The sequence below is a fragment of the Muntiacus reevesi genome, chromosome 22 (genome assembly GCF_963930625.1).
Source record: "Muntiacus reevesi chromosome 22, mMunRee1.1, whole genome shotgun sequence".
In the NCBI taxonomy this organism is placed as follows: domain Eukaryota; kingdom Metazoa; phylum Chordata; class Mammalia; order Artiodactyla; family Cervidae; genus Muntiacus; species Muntiacus reevesi.
In genome coordinates, this window is record NC_089270.1 from 26,790,943 (window position 1) to 26,809,769 (window position 18,827).

General features: G+C 39.7%; 1 protein-coding gene across 1 annotated transcript; it reads right to left on the bottom strand.

Moving 5' to 3' along the window:
- Positions 1–885: 885 nt before the first annotated feature.
- On the bottom strand, positions 886–2,926 carry LOC136152685 (growth-regulated protein homolog beta-like). Its single transcript, XM_065914035.1, has 4 exons — positions 2,758–2,926; positions 2,543–2,666; positions 2,349–2,432; positions 886–1,564 (listed from the first exon to the last, which is right to left on the bottom strand). The coding sequence occupies exons 1-4, from the start codon at positions 2,846–2,848 to the stop codon at positions 1,549–1,551; spliced, it is 315 nt and encodes a 104-aa protein (XP_065770107.1). The 5' UTR covers positions 2,849–2,926; the 3' UTR covers positions 886–1,548.
- Between the last annotated feature and the right edge of the window lie 15,901 nt (positions 2,927–18,827).

Below are 18,827 nucleotides of genomic sequence, written 5' to 3' on the forward strand. Positions count from 1 at the left end.
GTTTGTTGTTTTTCCTTTTTCCTTACCTCTTTTTTGGAAGTAAGTCACTAAGTCCAGCCCAAACTCAGGTGTGTGTGAGGGGGTTGGAATTAAACTCCACCTTCAAGAGGCTCCACTTATATTATTAGGAATCCTTCTGAAAGGAAGCCATTTCTCCCTGTGGCATCTGTTGTTTTGTTTCTTTAGTCCTTAATTTTTGTCTACTTTTGTGTTATACAGATATTTTCTTTTATTCCATTTTCTCCCCTTTTCAGATTTTTAAATCTAAAATTTTGCATTTTCTTTTTATCGGTTGCCCTAAAAATTACTATATTCTTGCCACATTGCAATTTTCTTTAAAGCTGTCTCTAACAATGTATTGTATTATATAATACATTGTATTATAAATCTATTTATCCCCCTATTATGTTATTTTTGTCATATACTTTACTGTACAGTATGTATTTATTTCTACTGACCATTATTATTGTCATTTTAAACAACACAAACTGCTCCTGTTATTAGGAATAATCTACTTCTCTGTCTTTTTCTCCCAGCTTCATTAAAGGAAAAGAATTGCATAGCTGTTTGAAAAACCATTTGTCAAAACAATTAATAGGAGCCCTGTTGAAATATTGATAAAAGTTCAACAGTTTATAAAGAACTAATTTTGAATAACAAATTGGTCAGTGTGAAAAAACAGCAATGTTTTTTCATAAAACTAGAATTCTCAAAGAGGTTGAGGAGGGTAGTGTATCAAATATTCCTTCTCAAGTTAGAGAAAACTAAGGGAATAACAGCCAGGAGTTGGCATGAATTTAGGCACAACCTAAGCCTAAGAGTATAATATCTTGAGCACCCAGTAGGAACTAAAGATCAAGAAGAATAAAACAAAGCCTAGTCGTGTTATTTTTTTGCAGAACTTTTATTTTCATGCCATTTAAAAAATGTAACAGTAGTTTTAACTTCTTTGTTCCAAAACAAAGAGAAATACCACATAGTAAACATTGAACAAGGCATTATGCCTTACAAGCAAGACATAAAATGTCCAAGGGAAATTTCAACATAAAAATGTTGACCACATAATATGAAATCATTTCAATAAATAACAACTGACATTCTTTAAAAAAAAAAGTACAGAAATAGAAATGCCCATACTTTCCCTGATTCTAATAGTGATTTCACTGTCTAATTGTATGAACTCCCCTCTCCCACTCACTGCCTCCACCTCTCTCATAGTGTCTGGCACATTATGGTCTTCCAATAAATACCAGTTGAATAAAACATTTAAAATTCATCATCTTCATATTAAATAACAATCAGGACTGGGTTATGTTTGATTTAACATAATCACATCTTTAAACACCAACATGTGAAAGACTAAAATACCAGCTTTGAAAAATAAATACATATATAAATAAATAGAACTCATATAAAATAGTCCAGCACATCAAGTTCTTTCCAGTTGTCCCTGGAAACCAGCCGTTCTCTTCTTCATTTTCAGTTCCTATAAGAGCAGAGATCACTTTTCAGGAACTGTCACCAGTGAACTTCTTACTTCCCTCTAGGTCAGTTGGTGCTGCCCCTGCAATGAGAAAAGGGTTAGGGTTACAGGTGCTGAGGAAAGCTAACCATCTTGTACAGGCCCCAAGGCTGGAGGGACTTCTGCATGCAGGCCCTGGCCCAGCTCTGCACTCAGAAAAGGTTTCTGCTTGAAGGCATTAAAAAACTTTCACAGGCATCCTAGAACTCAGGAAGCTTTCACTGCAAAGTCCTGCTCTTCACTGCTAAGTTTCTGAGGTCCCTGTTGCCCAAAACCCAGGTCTCCACTTTTCAGGTAGAGAACATTGAGAAATGGAGGTAAACAACATCTGCTCTTTAATGGGCTGGAAGCTTTTTACCATTTCTGGTTAAATTTCCTTAATCTTTTGAAATCGCTCAGTTGCGTCTGATTCTGTGTGACCCTATGGACTGGAGGCCACCAGGCTGCTCCGTCCATGAGATTCTCCAGTCAAGAACATTGGAGTGGGTAGCCATTCCCTTCTCCGGGGGATCTTCCTGACTCAAGGGCTGAACCTGGGTCACCTGCATTGCAAGTGAATTCTTTACCTTCTGAGCCACCAGGAGAGCCCTACTGAATCTTTTAGGAACATACAGACTCATTTGAATGGAGATGGAGAGCAGGATCAGGACAGAGGGAGCTGGAAATAGCCTTCTGACACTACAGCAGATCAAATTTAATGGGGAAATAATGGTTTTTAGTCCTACAACTAAACTGTGGGTTTCTTGAATAATATTTTCAGGAGGTTGATGCCAGTATTTGAGACCAAAGGCTCTAGTTGCAAGTAGGCATAAAATTAATGACTTACTTGTTCAGCATCTTATTGATGATTTTCTTAACCATGGGAGCTTCAGGGTTGAGACAAGCTTCCTGACCATTCTTGAGAGTGGCTCTGCAGAGAGAAGGGAGAATCAAGGTGAGGCAGGAGGTCGGGCTGCAAGTCTAGGCTGGGGCATCCGGACGGCGGGGGTGATGAGGACAACAAACAGTGGCTCTACTTACATGACTTCGGTTTGGCCGCAGTGGGGGCCGGGAGGCGTCACCTTCACGCTCTGGATGTTCTTGAGGTGAATCCCCTGCAAGGTCTGCAGGCAATGGCAGCGCAGTTCGTTGACCACGGGCGCCCCTGCGGGAAGGACAGAGTGGGTTAGGGGCTGTCCTCACGGGCACCCACCCACCCCCGTCCCGCCCTGGGGATCCCGGGCGCCGGGTCTCACCTGCCGCGCGCCGGCCGGAGGCGACCAGGAGCAGGAGCAGCATCGCGGCGCGGAGGAGCCGGGGGGCGGCGGCGGTAGCGGCTCGGGCCATGGGTGTCAGCTCGGAGGGTCTGTGTCTGCGGCGGGAAGGCTGGCGGGAGCGCTGGCTGAGCGGGCTCTGTGGCTCCCCGAGCCGAGCGAACCCCTTTTATCCATGGTTGGGGCGGGAGTTGGCAGCCCCGGGCCCGGGAAATTCCCGGACGCGCGGGTCATTCCCGGGTCCGGAAGGAAGGCTTGGCCCCGCCTGCCTCCCGGGGAGTCCATGCGCGCGGGGTGTCCTCTGTGCCCAAATCCCCACGGGGGGAGTGAGTCGCCGCCAGGCTGGGGCTGCCTACGGTCGAGAGGGGTGTCGTGGGCGCCCGGACACCCCTGGTTGTCAGCGGGCGTTGTCTGATTAGACCAGCATAGAGATGCACCGCAGCTTAGCGGGGGTGTTAATTTCTTTCAAAGACACTTCTATTTTGGAGATTGAAAGAGTTGAGGCTAGAATGGCAGCCTTTGTTTGTTTGTTTTGTCTGTCTTTCCTCTTTCTCTTTAATTTGCGTTTTGTAGATTTTGTGAATCCCTGAAATAAACGCACTGTTTAAAATAACATCTGTCATCTCAGGTTATATGTAAGAACCTTTGTCTAATTCCTGATGTTCTAGGATCAAAAATAAATCACGCTAGTGCCATTGATTTGTTTTGTTTTGAGATGGGGACTCCCGTGGAGGGCCAGGGACCTGACTATTAAACGGGTTGATTCCCTGTTTATTTTAGGATACTGTGTTGTAATCTCTTATCTGTCCTCTCTTAGAAATTCTGGAACTTAGTGATTCCAAGAGCACCACTTTTTGCTATATACAAGGCTGTGTTTTCACTCACCACAGATATCAGGTATTATAAAGGGTCATGTTTGGCACAGAAGGTCCCTTCAGCTTTCCTAGGCCTGTCTGTGGGCAGAAAAGATCTTAAGATCAGAAAGTGAGTGCCTAAGTTTCTTTAGGCAGCAGACAGATATGGCTTTGGACACATACTAGATCACTAGTACGTTTCACTCCGCGTTACTTGAATTTGCCTATTTCTTTGGACTGACTCCCTCTTGGGAACCAACTATCAATGTACTTACATTTCAAATTCTATGTAACTGAGGCCTTCTCACTTTCAGCGTCAGTTTCAATATCCCTTTTTGGATTAAACTGTAGTTGGTCTAAGTTGACCCTCCAGAGTAGGTAAGGACTTTGGGGATGTATGTGATGTTCTGTGGATGCTGTGAGAAGGATTGGGAAGCTGAGGAAGAGGGTCTGCCTCAGGAACAGAGGGAGTTTGTCAGTCAGGCTGTCAAGGCTGAAATCTCAACTGCACATTTACCTGCCACGTGACCATGGGCAATTATTTAATCTGTCCCTGCTCTTGCTCTTTCTTTGTTAAAGTGAGCTAACGATAGTGCCTGCCTCACAGAGTTGTTATGAATATGAAATGTGTTAACATTTCTAGAAGAATGTGTGCTCAGTCATGTCCAAAGAGTAGCACATATTAAGTGCTATATAAATATTTGCTAAATAAAATAGAAGTGTTTACAACCTTTCTGTTATGCACTAAATGTTAGTGCTCTCCAAAAATTCCTATGTCGAAGCCCTATACCTCACTGAAATGGTATATGACCATGGAGCCTTTTGGTGATGAGGTTAATTTGAGGTCATCAGGATGGGGTCATCACAGTAGGATTAGTGCCTTTATAGCAAAAGATACCCGAAGAGCTGGTCGTCTCTCTCAGTGATGTTAGAATAAAGCAAGGTGATTTCACTACCTGCAAACCAGAAGAGGATTCTCACCAGATATCAAAGCTGCAGACACTTTGATCTCCAGAAATGTGAGAAATTTGTTGTTATTCAGTCCCTAAGTCGTGGCTGACTCTTTGCGACCCCATGGACTGCAGCATGCCAGGCTTTCCTGCCCTTCACTATCTCCTGGAGTTTGCTCAAACTTCTGTCCATTGAATCAATGATGCTATCCAACGATCTCATCCTCTGTTGTCCCCTTCTCCTCCTGCCTTCAATCTTTCCCAGCATCAGGATCTTTCCCAATGAGTCAGCTCTTTCCATCAGGTGGCCAAAGTATTGGAGCTTCAGCTTCAACATCAGTCCTTCCAATGAACACTGAGGACTGATCTCCTTTAGGATGGACAGGTTGGATCTCCTTGCAGTCCAAGCGACTCTCAAGAGTCTTTTCCAACACCACAATTTGAAAGTATCAGTTCTTCAGTGCTCAGTCTTTGTTTATGGTCCAACTCTCACATCCGTACATGACTCCTGAAAAAATCATAGCTTTGACTATACGGACCTTTGTTGGCAAAGTGATGTCTCTGCTTTTTAATATGCTGTCTAGATTTGTCATAGCTTTTCTTCTAAGGAGCAAGTGTCTTTTAACTTCATGGTTGCAGTCACCATCCACAATGATTTTGGAGCCCAAGAAAATAAAGCCTGCTATTGTTTCCATTTTTTCCCCATTTATTCAACATGAATTGATGGAACTGGATGCCATGATCTTAGTTTTTTGAATACTGAGTTTTAAACCAACTTTTTCACTCTCCTCCTTTACCTTCATCAAGAAGGTCATGCTTGTTATTTAAGCCTAGTCAACCCAGGAAAAGGGAAAGGGTACCCACTTCAGTATTCTGGCCTGGAGAATTCAGTCCATGGACTATACAGTCCATGAGGTCACAAAGAGTCGGACACAACTGAGCGACTTTCACTCACTCCCTCAGCGTATGATATTTTGTTATAGCAGCCTGACCTGATTAAGTTACTTGCATGAACACAACATGGCAATCCACTCCAGTATTCTTGCCTGGAGAATCCCATGGACAGAAGAGCCTGGTGGGCTATAGTCCATGGGGTTGCAAAGAGTCAGATATGACTGAGCAACTAAACAACAGCCACAATAAACACAACAACCTATGTTGTAAACAGAATATACATATATATATACATATATATATGTATATTTCAGAGGAACATATCTTAATTTATCTTTAATTTTTTTCAGCATTAGAAATTTTGTAAGGGGGAATGCATCCATATTCTTTGAGAATCTTGGAATAGATTTTTTAAATCCACTGTTGCTTTCAATTACTTCTCATATAAAATAGGAATAAGAGTAAAAAAATTTCCCAATTCATTTATGAGAAAATATTTAAGAAATGACTGTCTATCTGCCTTGGGCATTAACAGTTAGTTGCTCAAACAATGAAAAGTATTAGCTGTAATGATTCCCAGACCCAACCCAAAGTAGTGACGTGAATAAATACCAACGAAGGGTAGAATTTCAGCTTACTTACAACAGCAGCCAAAAGGATGAGACATGTCAAGAATCAACTCTTTATCTGTAGAATTATCTATAACATGACCTCTGAAACTTGTTAAATTAAAATCATTTACTTTCAGGAAGGGATAAAAAAGAATTTTTTTTCCCTTTAATAATGTACTGCTTTCCATTATTTAATTCATGTCAGCCCTACAGTAAGTTTCAGAAAATTTTAAGAGCATCAGTGATATGAAACTCATCAGGATAAGCAAATTATTTCTTGTTTTTAATGTGTCCTGAATGCCACTTTTATATGCACAAACCATAAATCAATGCAATCATGAACTGAGTGGAGTCATCTCTAAAATAGAAGCTCAATTTCCTAAATTCCCTTCTATTCTATAATTGTAAGGGTATCTTTGAGATTTGATTAATACAAGGTAACCTGCCTGCAGAATCTAAGGTCGCTGTTCCATGCTGAGCACTGACCTTGCTCATTGGCCAGCATGAATGAGTGGTGTGGCTCTGCTGTGTCCTAACCCACCTAGAGACCTCTGTTGACATAACTGCCACTGCTACCATTCCCATTTCCTCCCAGCTATGGTTTGTGTAGAACAGTTCTACACTTAAGGGAGAAAATGAAGACGACCGAACAAGTTACTAGATCCCGAGATCTCCCGTCCTTCTAAGAACACTCAGTTGAACAACAGTGTTAACCTCACCTTCCAAGCTCTACCATCAGTACGTCTGCTGCTTTCTCTGTCTCCTGACTGGCACCCACCTTTCTTCTTTCCTTCTTTTTTTTTTTTTGGAGCAGGGGGTTCACACAGGTGCAGTGGGGATCTTACTTCTCTATTGATCTGATACTCTCAACAGTGAAAGTGTGTAGTCCTAATCACTGGATCAGCAGAGAATTCACCTTCTTTCTTCTTAAAACAGAACCTTGGTTTTCCTTTGGAAATCCCCGCCTCTGCCCTTGGCAGTCCGTGTGATTAAAGTGACTTCAGTTCTGAGCTCAAGACTGAGAATTTGTGACCCAAGGACACTGTTGCTTCCTGCTTCCTACCTATGTCCTCACCCACATCAACACAGGTTCACAATGGGGCCATGAGTTAAGGTTGGCCAATGAGACAATGCCAATTGTGTGGGAGCATAGGGAATTAAGAGGCTCTGAGAGGCTCTTGCTTCTAGCTGGGGTTGCCTAAACTGGTAAGATGGAAATCTGCAGCCTTGCCATGACTTAGGGAAAGCTTGCCTGAGAATATAATGCCATAGAGGAAAGCACAGACATAGCCTACACATACAAGATTGTTGGAGATGCTGTTTGTGAACTTGAGTCTAGCGTTGTCCTACCTAATCCTTTATGGGCATGAGTTTGAGCAAACTCAGGAAGATAGTGATGGACAGAGAAGCCTGGCGTGCTGCAGTTAATGGGGTCACAAAGAGTCAGACATGACTGAGCAACTGAAAACAACAAATCCTTTGACTTTCACTGTCATATACAATAGATTCTCTTCCCTTGTTTAGCCAATTTGGGTTGTGATTACACCACATGCAGGTAAAGAGTCCTGAAAAATACCTCCATCTTTCATACTGCTTCTAAAGTTATTTTTTTAACAGACTGAATTCCTCACTATTTAATCCTTTCTTCCCTTTTTCTCTCCATCTGTTCACTTTAAACTTAACATTTATGAGTTTGGAAACATGTTAGCTTCAAAGAATATAAAAAAAATAAGATTGATTCCATTATCACAACACTTTCAGTCTAATAAGAGAAGCAGACTTATATACAGACAGTTATGAAGTGGCCTAGAGCATCACACGAAAAGTATGCCTAGAGTATGGTAGGTACCTAGAGGTGGGATACCTAGTCTTGTTTCTGAAGAGGGTGGGCCAAACTCTCAGAGAGCTTCAGAGCAGCTTCTCTGGAGGAAAGGTACCTACTGAGTTGAGTCATAAAGGATGGATGAAATTTTCCCATGTGAATCAGGAGATTAAAGGATAGGGGAAGCATTCCAGAAGGTCATGCCAAATGTACAGAAGCATTGAGGTTAGAATGTGTATCACGTCTGCTTGGGACAGACAGCAATTCATATATCTAGAGCTTAACCTGTGAGGCAGAGAGAGAGATGGAGGCAAAATCTAGTCACTGAAGGCTACATGTAGCCCCCACCTGTTACTCAGAAACCAGTGCAGGTGTTAGTTCTAATTCCATTAGAATGCTCTTGAGTCCATCTCAAAGTGTTTCCTTGACCTATGTACACAAATTTCCCAAGTATGAAGTATGTGAGGGAGGGTCAGATTAAATAAAAGGCTCAGAATAAGACAAAAAAAAAAAAAGGAGACCTTTATTAACTCCTTACTGTGTATAACATGTTAGGACATGATTTATAAGAGATGCAAAACTGGATGGACTCCAAACTCTTAACCTGACATTCTCAACTCTTAACTTGACATTCATTAATATCTATCCAGTATACTCTCTTTTGTATATTTGGTGACTTCTGTTGTTGTATCTATAGTAAAGATTTGGATGAGTTGAGCAATTTGCAATGATTTCAAATCATTTCAAATTACACTAGAAAGTTAAAGTTAAGTCGCTCAGTCGTGTCCAACTCTTTGCGACCCTGTGGACTGTAGCCCACCAGTCTCCTCCATCTATGGGATTCTCTAGGCAAGAATACAGGAGTGGGTTGCCATTTCCTTCTCCAGGGGATCTTCCCAACCCAGGGATCGAACCCAGGTCTCCCACATTGCAGGCAGATGCTTTAACCTCTGAGCCACCAGGGAAGCCCCAAGTTACACTAAGTCACCTTTAAAAAATATTGGCTTTGGGCAATTTTTAGAAGATTTTAAGAAATTGCTTCAAGTTAGTTTTTCATCTTTGTTTTCTTAAATTGTTTATAATGCTTATGGAAGAAGCCTCTATTAAACAAATGCTACCATGATCACATAAAGTAATATGAAGAAATGGTGCTATCACAAGTTTGAAAAAGGGAACATAGGAGAAAGGGGAAACGTCTCCATGGAAATGCATAGATTATGCTATAAAATTGTTTTTGGAGAATAAGACCATGATGACGGTGGTTTCGTGGAAGCAAAATTTAGGAAGTCAATAGATGAGTGTTGTTGCTCCATCACTAAGTCACGTGCAACTCTTTGTGACCTCATGGACTGCAGCACACCAGGTTCTATTGTCTTCCAGTATTTCCTGGAGTTTGCACAAATTCATGTCCATTTAGTCAGTGATACCATATATATATATATATATATATGCCATGTATATGCATATATATGTATATGCATAAGTATATATGCATATATATATGCCGTATGTGTGTGTGTATATGTATTATAGATGAGTATACATACGTATATATATGATTGTGTGTGCTAAGTCACTTGAGCCGTGTCTTATTCTGTGCGACCCTATGGACTGCAGCCTGCCAGGTTCCTCTGTCCATGGGATTCTCCAGGCAAGAATACTGGAGTGGGTTGCCATGCCCTTCTCCAGGGGATCTTCTTGACCCAGGGATGGAATCTGCATCCCCTACGTCTACCTGCATTGGCAAGTGGGTTCTTTACCACTAGCGCCACCTGGGAAGTCCACATATATATACATATGAGTGTACATAGATGAGTGTATAAACCACAAATGAAAGTATCACACACATGGTGTCACAAGTTTTAGCTAGAAGAATTAGAATAAGGAATCAAAAACTTGATTTTTGAATGTTGTCCATAGTGTATTTTCCAGTGCTTTTTTTCTACTACATTTCACATATTTTGCACCAGAAATACTTTTATTTTTGTTTTTATTCCTCTTGGCTCTATCCATTTGTACATACATTTTTTTTAAATAGAGACACACACAGCATGTTTTACAAGTAATCAAAGACTTATCAAACAAACAAAGCAAGATAAAAGCTCTGCGTAAGGAGATAGTAATGGCATTAGCATTTATCTGGTACTTACAGAAGGCTAGTAAGGAAGTCAATAGATGTTCAGGACAGGAAATAGCAAGATTTATTACTTGGGGCTGGAATGTAGTTTATCCTCTGTTTTTCCTATATCATGTGATCTCTCACTGCAGCCTTTTTTTTTTTTTTTTGTATCTGCTTTATTTTTTGGCCATTCTGCATTCCACCAGCTTTTAGCCAACCTAAACATTTTTACTTCTTTTAAAGTGCTGAAAGTAGTTCATAGGATTATTATGAAAATCAATTAAGTTCATATTTGCAAAATGTGCTTGAAAGTAAAATAAAATATAGTTAAATAAAGAAAAATAATAAAATAGCTTAAATTAAGAATAGCTTTTAAAAGCCGAAAGAAAATATCATGCATGAATTTGTACTTAATTGAGATTAAGCAATCAGTTCTATTGACTGTTTGTATTTAGCAAATGGGTTTAGGGTGGGGTAATTATTTCTCAATATCAAGAAAGTGGAAGGAGAAAAGTTGAAGGCACAGAGAGATTTTGAGGACGAAGGGAGATGAGTTTAGGGGTCATCACAATAAAGTGGGACAAATCAGGGACTGAGCAGTCAGGGCTAAAGACAGGGCTGGGTGTTTGAGGGAAAACGGTGAGGATTTGGAACAACAGCTGCTAAAAGTACAGAAGGGGTTGATCTTAATGAACAAAAGGACTGTAAAATATCAGGGAAAGATCACTCAGGACTAAAAAGCATTGAAGTACACTGATACCAACACACATGATTTCATTTCTTCATGTAACTCAGGGACAAAGACAAATAGTAAAACTGAGCAAGACCACAGGGTTAGCCCACTGTAAACCATGAAGACCATAATTTACAAAAATGACTACCCACAGAGTCCAGGCTGAGATGGAAGGTGCAGGGAGCAGGATAAGGTATGATGGGCTGAAAAATGGTGGTGGTGATGAATAATCTTTGAGGGACTTTCAGGTCCCTGGGGGATGTTGGGTATGTTCAATGTATGTTTGGAAGTAGGAGAGTTTGGACAAAAAGTTAGTCTTGGAAAGTGTCTGTAATCTTGTTGCTCCATTCTAAAGAGAATAATGTCAAAGGTGAGGTTCTGCTTGGGGGTGACCAAGATACTCTGTCATTTGAGGTTCTGACATAGAGGAGATTAAAGAACCAGGAGATTCAGTTAGGACAGGTGGGTGGGAAATATGGAATAAAAGGGAGACATGATGCCTTGGTTTTATATCGCATGTGATACACTCTACCTAAATATGTATCTATGCCATTAAATATTCTTTCTTGAGCACATTTTGTGATACTTTGTGATTTCGATTGAGGGTGTAGATGGATAGATGAGGGGAAACATTGGCATGACCCTGAAAGTTCTTGGGCATACTTCAAACTGAAAAAAAAAAAAACAAAAAACTACAGACATTGTTGATGGTAATGACCTGGTAGGGGATTATCATATCTGTAAATTATATTAGTAGAGTTGAAAACCATGTTAGGTATTGACTGGCATTACTTTTCTTAATTAATTTTTGGTTGGTTGAGTTGCTTATGCCAGTAACTTACAAAAAACATTAACCACATTGTTTAGCATTTACTGTGGCTAGCGTTTTCTTGGAATGTAGCTATACTAGGAAGGACAAAGTTTTGTTCTCTAGAGGAAGAGATGAGAAGGACAAAGAAATAATGACAATAGATTTTAGAATAGCAACCAATGGAGGTTGGGAAACTGTCCTTTAGAATTACAGAGTGGAAATTAGATTAGGGATTCTCAGGTGGTGCAGTGGTAAAGAATCTGCCTGCCAATACAGGAGACGTGGGTTCGATCCCTAAGTTGGGAAGTTACCCTGGAGAAGGAAATGGCAACCTGCTCCAGTATTCTTGCCTGGAGAATTCCATGGACAGAGGAGCCTGTTCGGCCACAGTCCATGGAGTTGCAAAGAGCCAGACGTGACTAAACAACTGAGCACAGTACAAGGGATCTTAAAGGCAGAGTTAAAATTAAAACAGAAGACTATCTAATTCAGAAGCTCATTGGCTCAAAGTCAAGTAGATTAGCTGAGGCTGTTGATAATTAAGACTTGATAGTTCTCACTCTGTGGTTGGTGACCCCTTTGGCTTCTAGCTTTCCTGTCCTCTAAAAAACTGGACACAGGTGCAATCTCTTTGTTGTGTCTGACTCAGTGAACTAATAAATAATTGATATGGTTACATATTATGCTTATTTCTTATTTTTTTTTCCACTGAGGAAAAAAAGTGAAAAAAGGTTAAGATAGCCTCTCAATTACCAGATATATTTTATAGTCTTATAAACTTGGTGGTTGGCAGACTTAATAGACTTTTCCATTTCATTTGGGGGGAAATGCAGCTTATATTCAGTGTGCTAAACTTTTCTTTATTGACTGTAACACCCAATCTTTAGGATGCAATTCTACCAAAGAAAAATTCTTGCTTATCTGTGGTATGCTTTGTGGGTTGTGTGTTAGCTCAGGGATTGTGCTGTTTGGAAATAATATATGTTCTAGGTGTAAGGAACCAAAGGAAGAGGAGAAGAGTAAAATTCATTAGGTACCAACTCTATGTCAGATGCAGTACCTGAGCTTTACATAATATCATTTTCATAATCTCAAGAATGCTATGAAGTTGATATCATTATTCTCATTTTATCGATAAGGAAATTGGCATAAAGGATCTTAAAGGCAGAGTTAAAATTCAAACGGAAGACTATCTAATTCAGAAGCCCATTGGCTCAAAGTCAGATCTTTCTGATAAGGAAAGAAAGACAGGGAAGTAAGATACCGTATAAATCTTAAGTCTACTAAGTGCACTTCATTTTTTAAGCCCTCCTAGGAAATAATGCATTTAAAAAATCTTCAACTTAGTTTGTCCTAGGAATCAAATGAAAATGTATGAGTAATGACAGCTTCTAGGTCCCAGCGTGTCAATAGCCCAGAGATCCTCTGGCTTGTGCCAACTCAGCTCTGAACACTTCATTCCAAGAAAATCTCAGAGACCTCCTACACTGATAATCAGATTTAAAGGATCTGATAATTAGACTGAAGGTGATGACAGGCAGGGTGTGTGAAGGGCCTAAGCAAACTAAGATCTAAGCAAACTATCTCTACTAACTCTCCAAGTATCTTGGAAGGTGTTAATAAGGATTAGACTCTATCACAGGCTATCTAAACATGGTTCTGTCATAGGAGACTAAAACAACACTATTAAACTACAAGTTGTGATGCATTAGTAGGTCATAAAATCAAGTTTGTGGGTTGTAACTATTATTTTAATATACAGTAGATAGAATACAACAGGATAGAATAAAAAGAAAATATACTGTAATATATCACAAATAAAATATTATCTTGTGAAAACTTTTTTCGTATGTACACGGGTAACTACGTGAAATTAAACCCTTGAATGTAGAAAAAGAACTTCCACAAGCGAAAATACTCTTTTGATGATTTTGTTTTATTGATAAAAGTTGTGACTGTGTTATAAGTTCCTAGATTGTAGACATTACTTGCTGAGACTCTCCAGGCAGGCAGGAAAAAAAAAAAATTGAAGTCATGCCATTTTGATTTCATCACTCCCTGCAAGTTTGCACAACGGGTATCTGCATTAAATTACCGAACGACCTGTGCTTTTCCTGACAGGAATGCCTGCTTCTGATGCCTTTACAGATAAGGGTGACAGCTTCACAATGTTCTCAGTGCAGTTAATCTAAAATAAAGGTTAACATGGAGCAAAATTTATTTTGGTTCTTCGGGCTGTTGGGTCAAACTAGGGAAATTGAGCAAGCATAAGAAATGAAATAAAAGAAGCAAAACCAGAATATCCTACCACATGCACTCCACTTTCTAATATGTTAAGTTAAAAAAAAATTAGTTGAAGTACTTGTATTTCAACTTTGATATTCCTTATTTTTATCAAAACCTCTCTGCTAAATGTTTGATTCAGCCCATTATACTATGATAGCACAAAGAATAGCAATAATAATAATAGCTATTGTTCCTAATCACTAATATTTAGTAAAAACATGCCATTTTTTATGTTGTTATAAAAAACAGGACTGAGACTCGTGTGTGTGTGTGTGTGTGTGTGTGTGTGTGTGTGTATAAAATCTCCTTATAATAACCAAGGAAATAGATATTCAAAATACACCCATTTCAGAGATTGGAAAAACAAGACACATGTGCCATGAATGGTAAGAAAGTTAGACCTTACACTGGGGGACACAAGAGAAACCTTGGGTGTTTGTACATAGATGAGTGACATGGTTATATTTTAACAGGATAATTCTTGTGGCATTGAAGGTTAAATGTGAGGGGAAAATTCAGAAAGGGAGCAAAACTCTCAGTGAAATCATTATCTACTCTCTCTTTAGTGCATATCTGCTCCATCCCTCACATATATTCTGCTTTTACAGAATAAACCCTTCTCTAAACATGCAATGATCATTCAGATTTTGATGTGTTTGCACCCGTTTCTCCTGTTTTTTTTCGGTTTAGTTCTTTGCTTGACTGTAAGTCTCTCTCTGTTTTTTTTTTTTTTTTTTTTTTTTAAGATCAAACTCATCTATTGGTACCTCCAGGAAGTAATTACTTACATGTCATTTCCCTTTACAAGAAGCATGCTATGGTAGAAAGATAGAATTGGGAATCAAGCAGCTTAAGGTTACCTCTTTGAGCAAGTTTCTTAAAGTTTTTGAAATTACTTTCTTAAGTATAAAGTGGGAATACTATCTGCCTTGAAGTGTTACTGGGAGGGTTAGAAATGATTCTTTTTGTTTTTTCCATTTATTTTTATTAGTTGGAAGCTAATTACTTTACAATATTATAGTGGTTTTTGCCATACATTGACATGAATCAGCCATGGATTTACATGTATTCCCCATCCCGATCCCCCCTTCCACCTCCCTCTCCACCTGATCCCTCTGGGTCTTCCCAGTGCACCAGCCCCGAGCACTTGTCTCATGCATCCAGCCTGGGCTGGTGATCTGTTTCACCCTTGATAATATACATGTTTCGATGCTGTTCTCTAGAAACATGATTCTTGACATCTAATAGGAACCTATGAGTTGATACCATTTATAATTGTGTTTTTCCACTGCCCCCCAGACATTCTTGTCTCTATTTTCTTAGGGCACTTCATCTCATCTATGCAAACATTTGCTGCATTAGATTGGAATTATCTTAGCTAGTGAGCAAGGGCAGAGACTTCTGTTTGAATCCTAATAAATAGCACAATTTCTGGCCCAGAGCAAGATGCCCTTCATAGAATAATTGTTGAAATGAATGATGTGAGCTTATCCTGGGGGTAATGAGAGAGAAAACAGATAAATATCTGAAAGTTATATGGGGGAACTATAGGAGTTGATGACTGCAACACCATTATCTAATTAGCAGCAGTGATTTGATGCTCAGAATGAAAATCAAACTGATGAGACACAATAGAGAGGTGAAATACCTTGTATATTTTTGTATCACTTCAAATATTTTTTCTATTTTGTTCTGGAATGCAGTTAGGTTATTTGGAATCAATTTGACTTTCAAGGTTTGATTTTAAACTTCTTAAATTATGGGTTCAAAATACCCTTTAGGGATATTTCCTGGTTGCGCAGTGGTTAGGACTCTGTACCTCCATTGCCAGGGACCCAGGTTCAGTCCCTGGTCTGGGAACTAAGATCTGGCAAGCTGCCCAGTGAGGCCAAAAACAAAACAAAACAAAATGCCCTTTCAGTTCAGTTCAGTCACTCAGTCGTGTCTGACTCTTTGTGACCCCATGGACAGCAGAACACCAGGCTTCCCTGTCCATCACCAACTCCTGGAGCTTGCTCAAACTCATCTCCATTGAGTCGGTGATGCCATCCAACCATCTCAATCCTCAGTTGTCCCCTTCTTCTCCTGCCTTCAATCTTTCCCAGCATCAGGGTCTTTCCAAAGAGTCAGTTATTCACATCAGGTGGCCAAATACTGTTTAGGCAAGGATTAATTTGACCCCACTACTGAGGCAATACCTTTCTGAGAACACTACTATTGAACTTGAAGTGCGCTTTGAATCAAGAGAATTTTCAATCCCATAAGATAACAGATTGATGATATTCTCTATTTTTGTACCAAAATTTTGTTAAATTCAATATAACTATATATTAGCTGGTTATTAAACAAATTAAAAAAATTTTAATTACAAAGGAATTTCTATAGTAATATATTTATACAGGGTATAATCTTTTCCCCAAATCTTTATAGCCTTTTTTTTCTCTATCTTGCATAAAAGTCCAGTTTAAAAAATAGATAAAAATAGGCAAAGCTTTGTGAAAAAGGCAGTCAAATTGTTCTATGCCTTGTAATAGTTACAGTTAAAACAAAATCAATGTCAGTGGCTGTGTTTTAAATTCTGAGCTTTCAACCTGCCCTTATAAAAATTCATTCTCTTAAAAAAAAAAAGTTCATTCTCTACTGTGATCACTTTTTTGAGTTTTCAAATACTGAGTTGTGAGCCTGAATTTTGCTCCATAAATCTGAGCCTGCAGGAAAATTTAAATTTCTTTATTTTCTTTAAAACGAATTAAAATTTGATTCTATTCCACCAAAAGGAAAATTATGCAATTTCAATAATTACTGTGTTTCCCTGACCACACCCCTTGGTAGAGCAAAGGTCCTGAGGGACTTTTGCAGAGCGAAACATCCAGGAATATCCCTTTGAACTTTGGCTTAAACCTGTTTTCTGTAAAAAGGATAAACATTGGCATGGTCATTTGAAGCACACCACCACGCAGCTTTTTCCTATTCTGGAACACAGAGATTGTTGCTGTGGCTGGTAATGCCAATGCTTAAGTGTCTTCGAAGTACTGAATGCAGGCTTTCTTTCAGAGTCTTGCTACTTCCCTGGGAGGAGGGAACTGAGGAAAAAAAATCAAAATTGTTCGTCTTGGCAGTGTGGGCAGTGTGTGTAACTCTGGGATAGCCATCTTTCCATTTTCACTCTTCCATTTCTGTGGTATCCAGCAGGGAACTAGGTGATGATAAAGAGTTGATCATGAGTTCAAAAAGAAGGGGAGACCTAGAGAGCCATGAGAAAAATGGTCTAAAAGGATGAAAGATCCTTGAAAGAGGGAAAAGAGAAGTCAAGCCAAGGGATATGAAGGTTTTTTCCTTTTTAACTTAATTTATTTTATTTTTGGCTGTCCTGCGTCTTCACTGCTGCATGGGCTTTTCTCTAGTCGTGGTGAGCAGGGGCTGCCCTCTAGTTGCAGTGCTCAGGTTTCTCATTGCGGTGGCTTCTCTCGCTGAGGAGCATGGGCTCTAGGCCCACGGGCTTCAGTAGTTGTGGCTCCCAGGTTCTAGAGCACAGGCTCAATAGTTATGGCATGCAGGCTTAGTTGCTCCGGGTCACGTGGGATCTTCCCAGACCAGGGATCGAACCCATGTCTTCTGCATCAGCAGGTGGACTCTTTACCACTGAGCCACCAGGGAAGCCTGGATATGAAGTTCTTCAATCAACTTTGAGGCTTTGGCCAACTGGTGGTCCAAGATTTGTGAATGGAGACTTTGAAACAGAAAGTAAAATTAGGGGGAGGCATAAGGGCACAGTGGAGACAGGAGCCAGTGCTGTGTTTTAAGGACCTTCCTGTTTTATATGCTGGGCTTCTCTTGTAGCTCAGTCAGTAAAGCATCTGCCTGCAATGCGGGAGAGACCTGGGTTCAATTCCTGAGTTGGGAAGTTCCCCTGGAGAAGGAAATGGCAACCTAGTCCAGTGTTGTTGCCTGGAGAATCCCATGGACAGAGGAGCCTGGTAGGCTATAGTTCCTGGAATCGCAAGACTCAGACACGACTTAGCGCTATCTTTCTTTCCTTTTTTATATTTTCTTCTTGCTCCTTTCTGATGTTTACCAAACTAACATTAGGCTGGTGTGGGACATGGACTATACTGTTTCCCCCTTTCCATAGTAAGGGTAGAGTTCTAAGGATATTGTTGCTATTGTTGTTCAAGTGCCCTTTAATATTCTAAAAATCCTGAAACTTAACTATTTTCTTGTCTAACAAAGTCCAGTCCCAAGGCTGAGTTGCCCCCAAATCACACAGTGGTGGGGGGAGTGTTAATGAGTAATAAAGGTGGACGTTGGACTCCCTTCCATTTTCTTCTGCTTTGGAATGCCCATGAAGAGCTGGAGGTGTGTGTTTTTACAAAAAAACAGAATTTTCACAGAAGATGACCTAAAAAGCTTGGGGGAACTCAAAAGGGTTATGCACCCTTATGACCAACAATTTCCCCATCCTCTCAATAAACACAGCCTGAAGGCATCTGTCCATTGTGTGTTCTCTCATTTATTCTGGAAGCTCAGTGTCTAGCTAATGTATTGTAAGCAACCCATTATAATGTAATATCAACATGATGTAAAATTCATGGTTCATTTTTGAATCTAACCAATGCTTTAGAAATCTCATTGAAAATTCACTTAGCAGAGTAAAACTTCTAATTAAAATTAATAATGCAGTTATCTAAGGATTAATAATTCAAGTAGCATCTAATTTGGCATGACTGTCTGAGAACACAAACCAGGTGAAAATTTCAATCATAAAATCTTTAACAGGGACTTTCCTGGTGATCCAGAGGCTAAGATTCCAAATTTCTAATGCAAGGAGTTTCAATACCTGGTCAGGGAACTAGAACCCACGTGCCAAAACTAAAAGTTTGCATGCCACAACCTAAAGATCCAGCATGCTGCAACTAACAAATAAATATTTTTTTAAAACTTAAGAATAAATTCTGCTGAAATATAGCCAAAA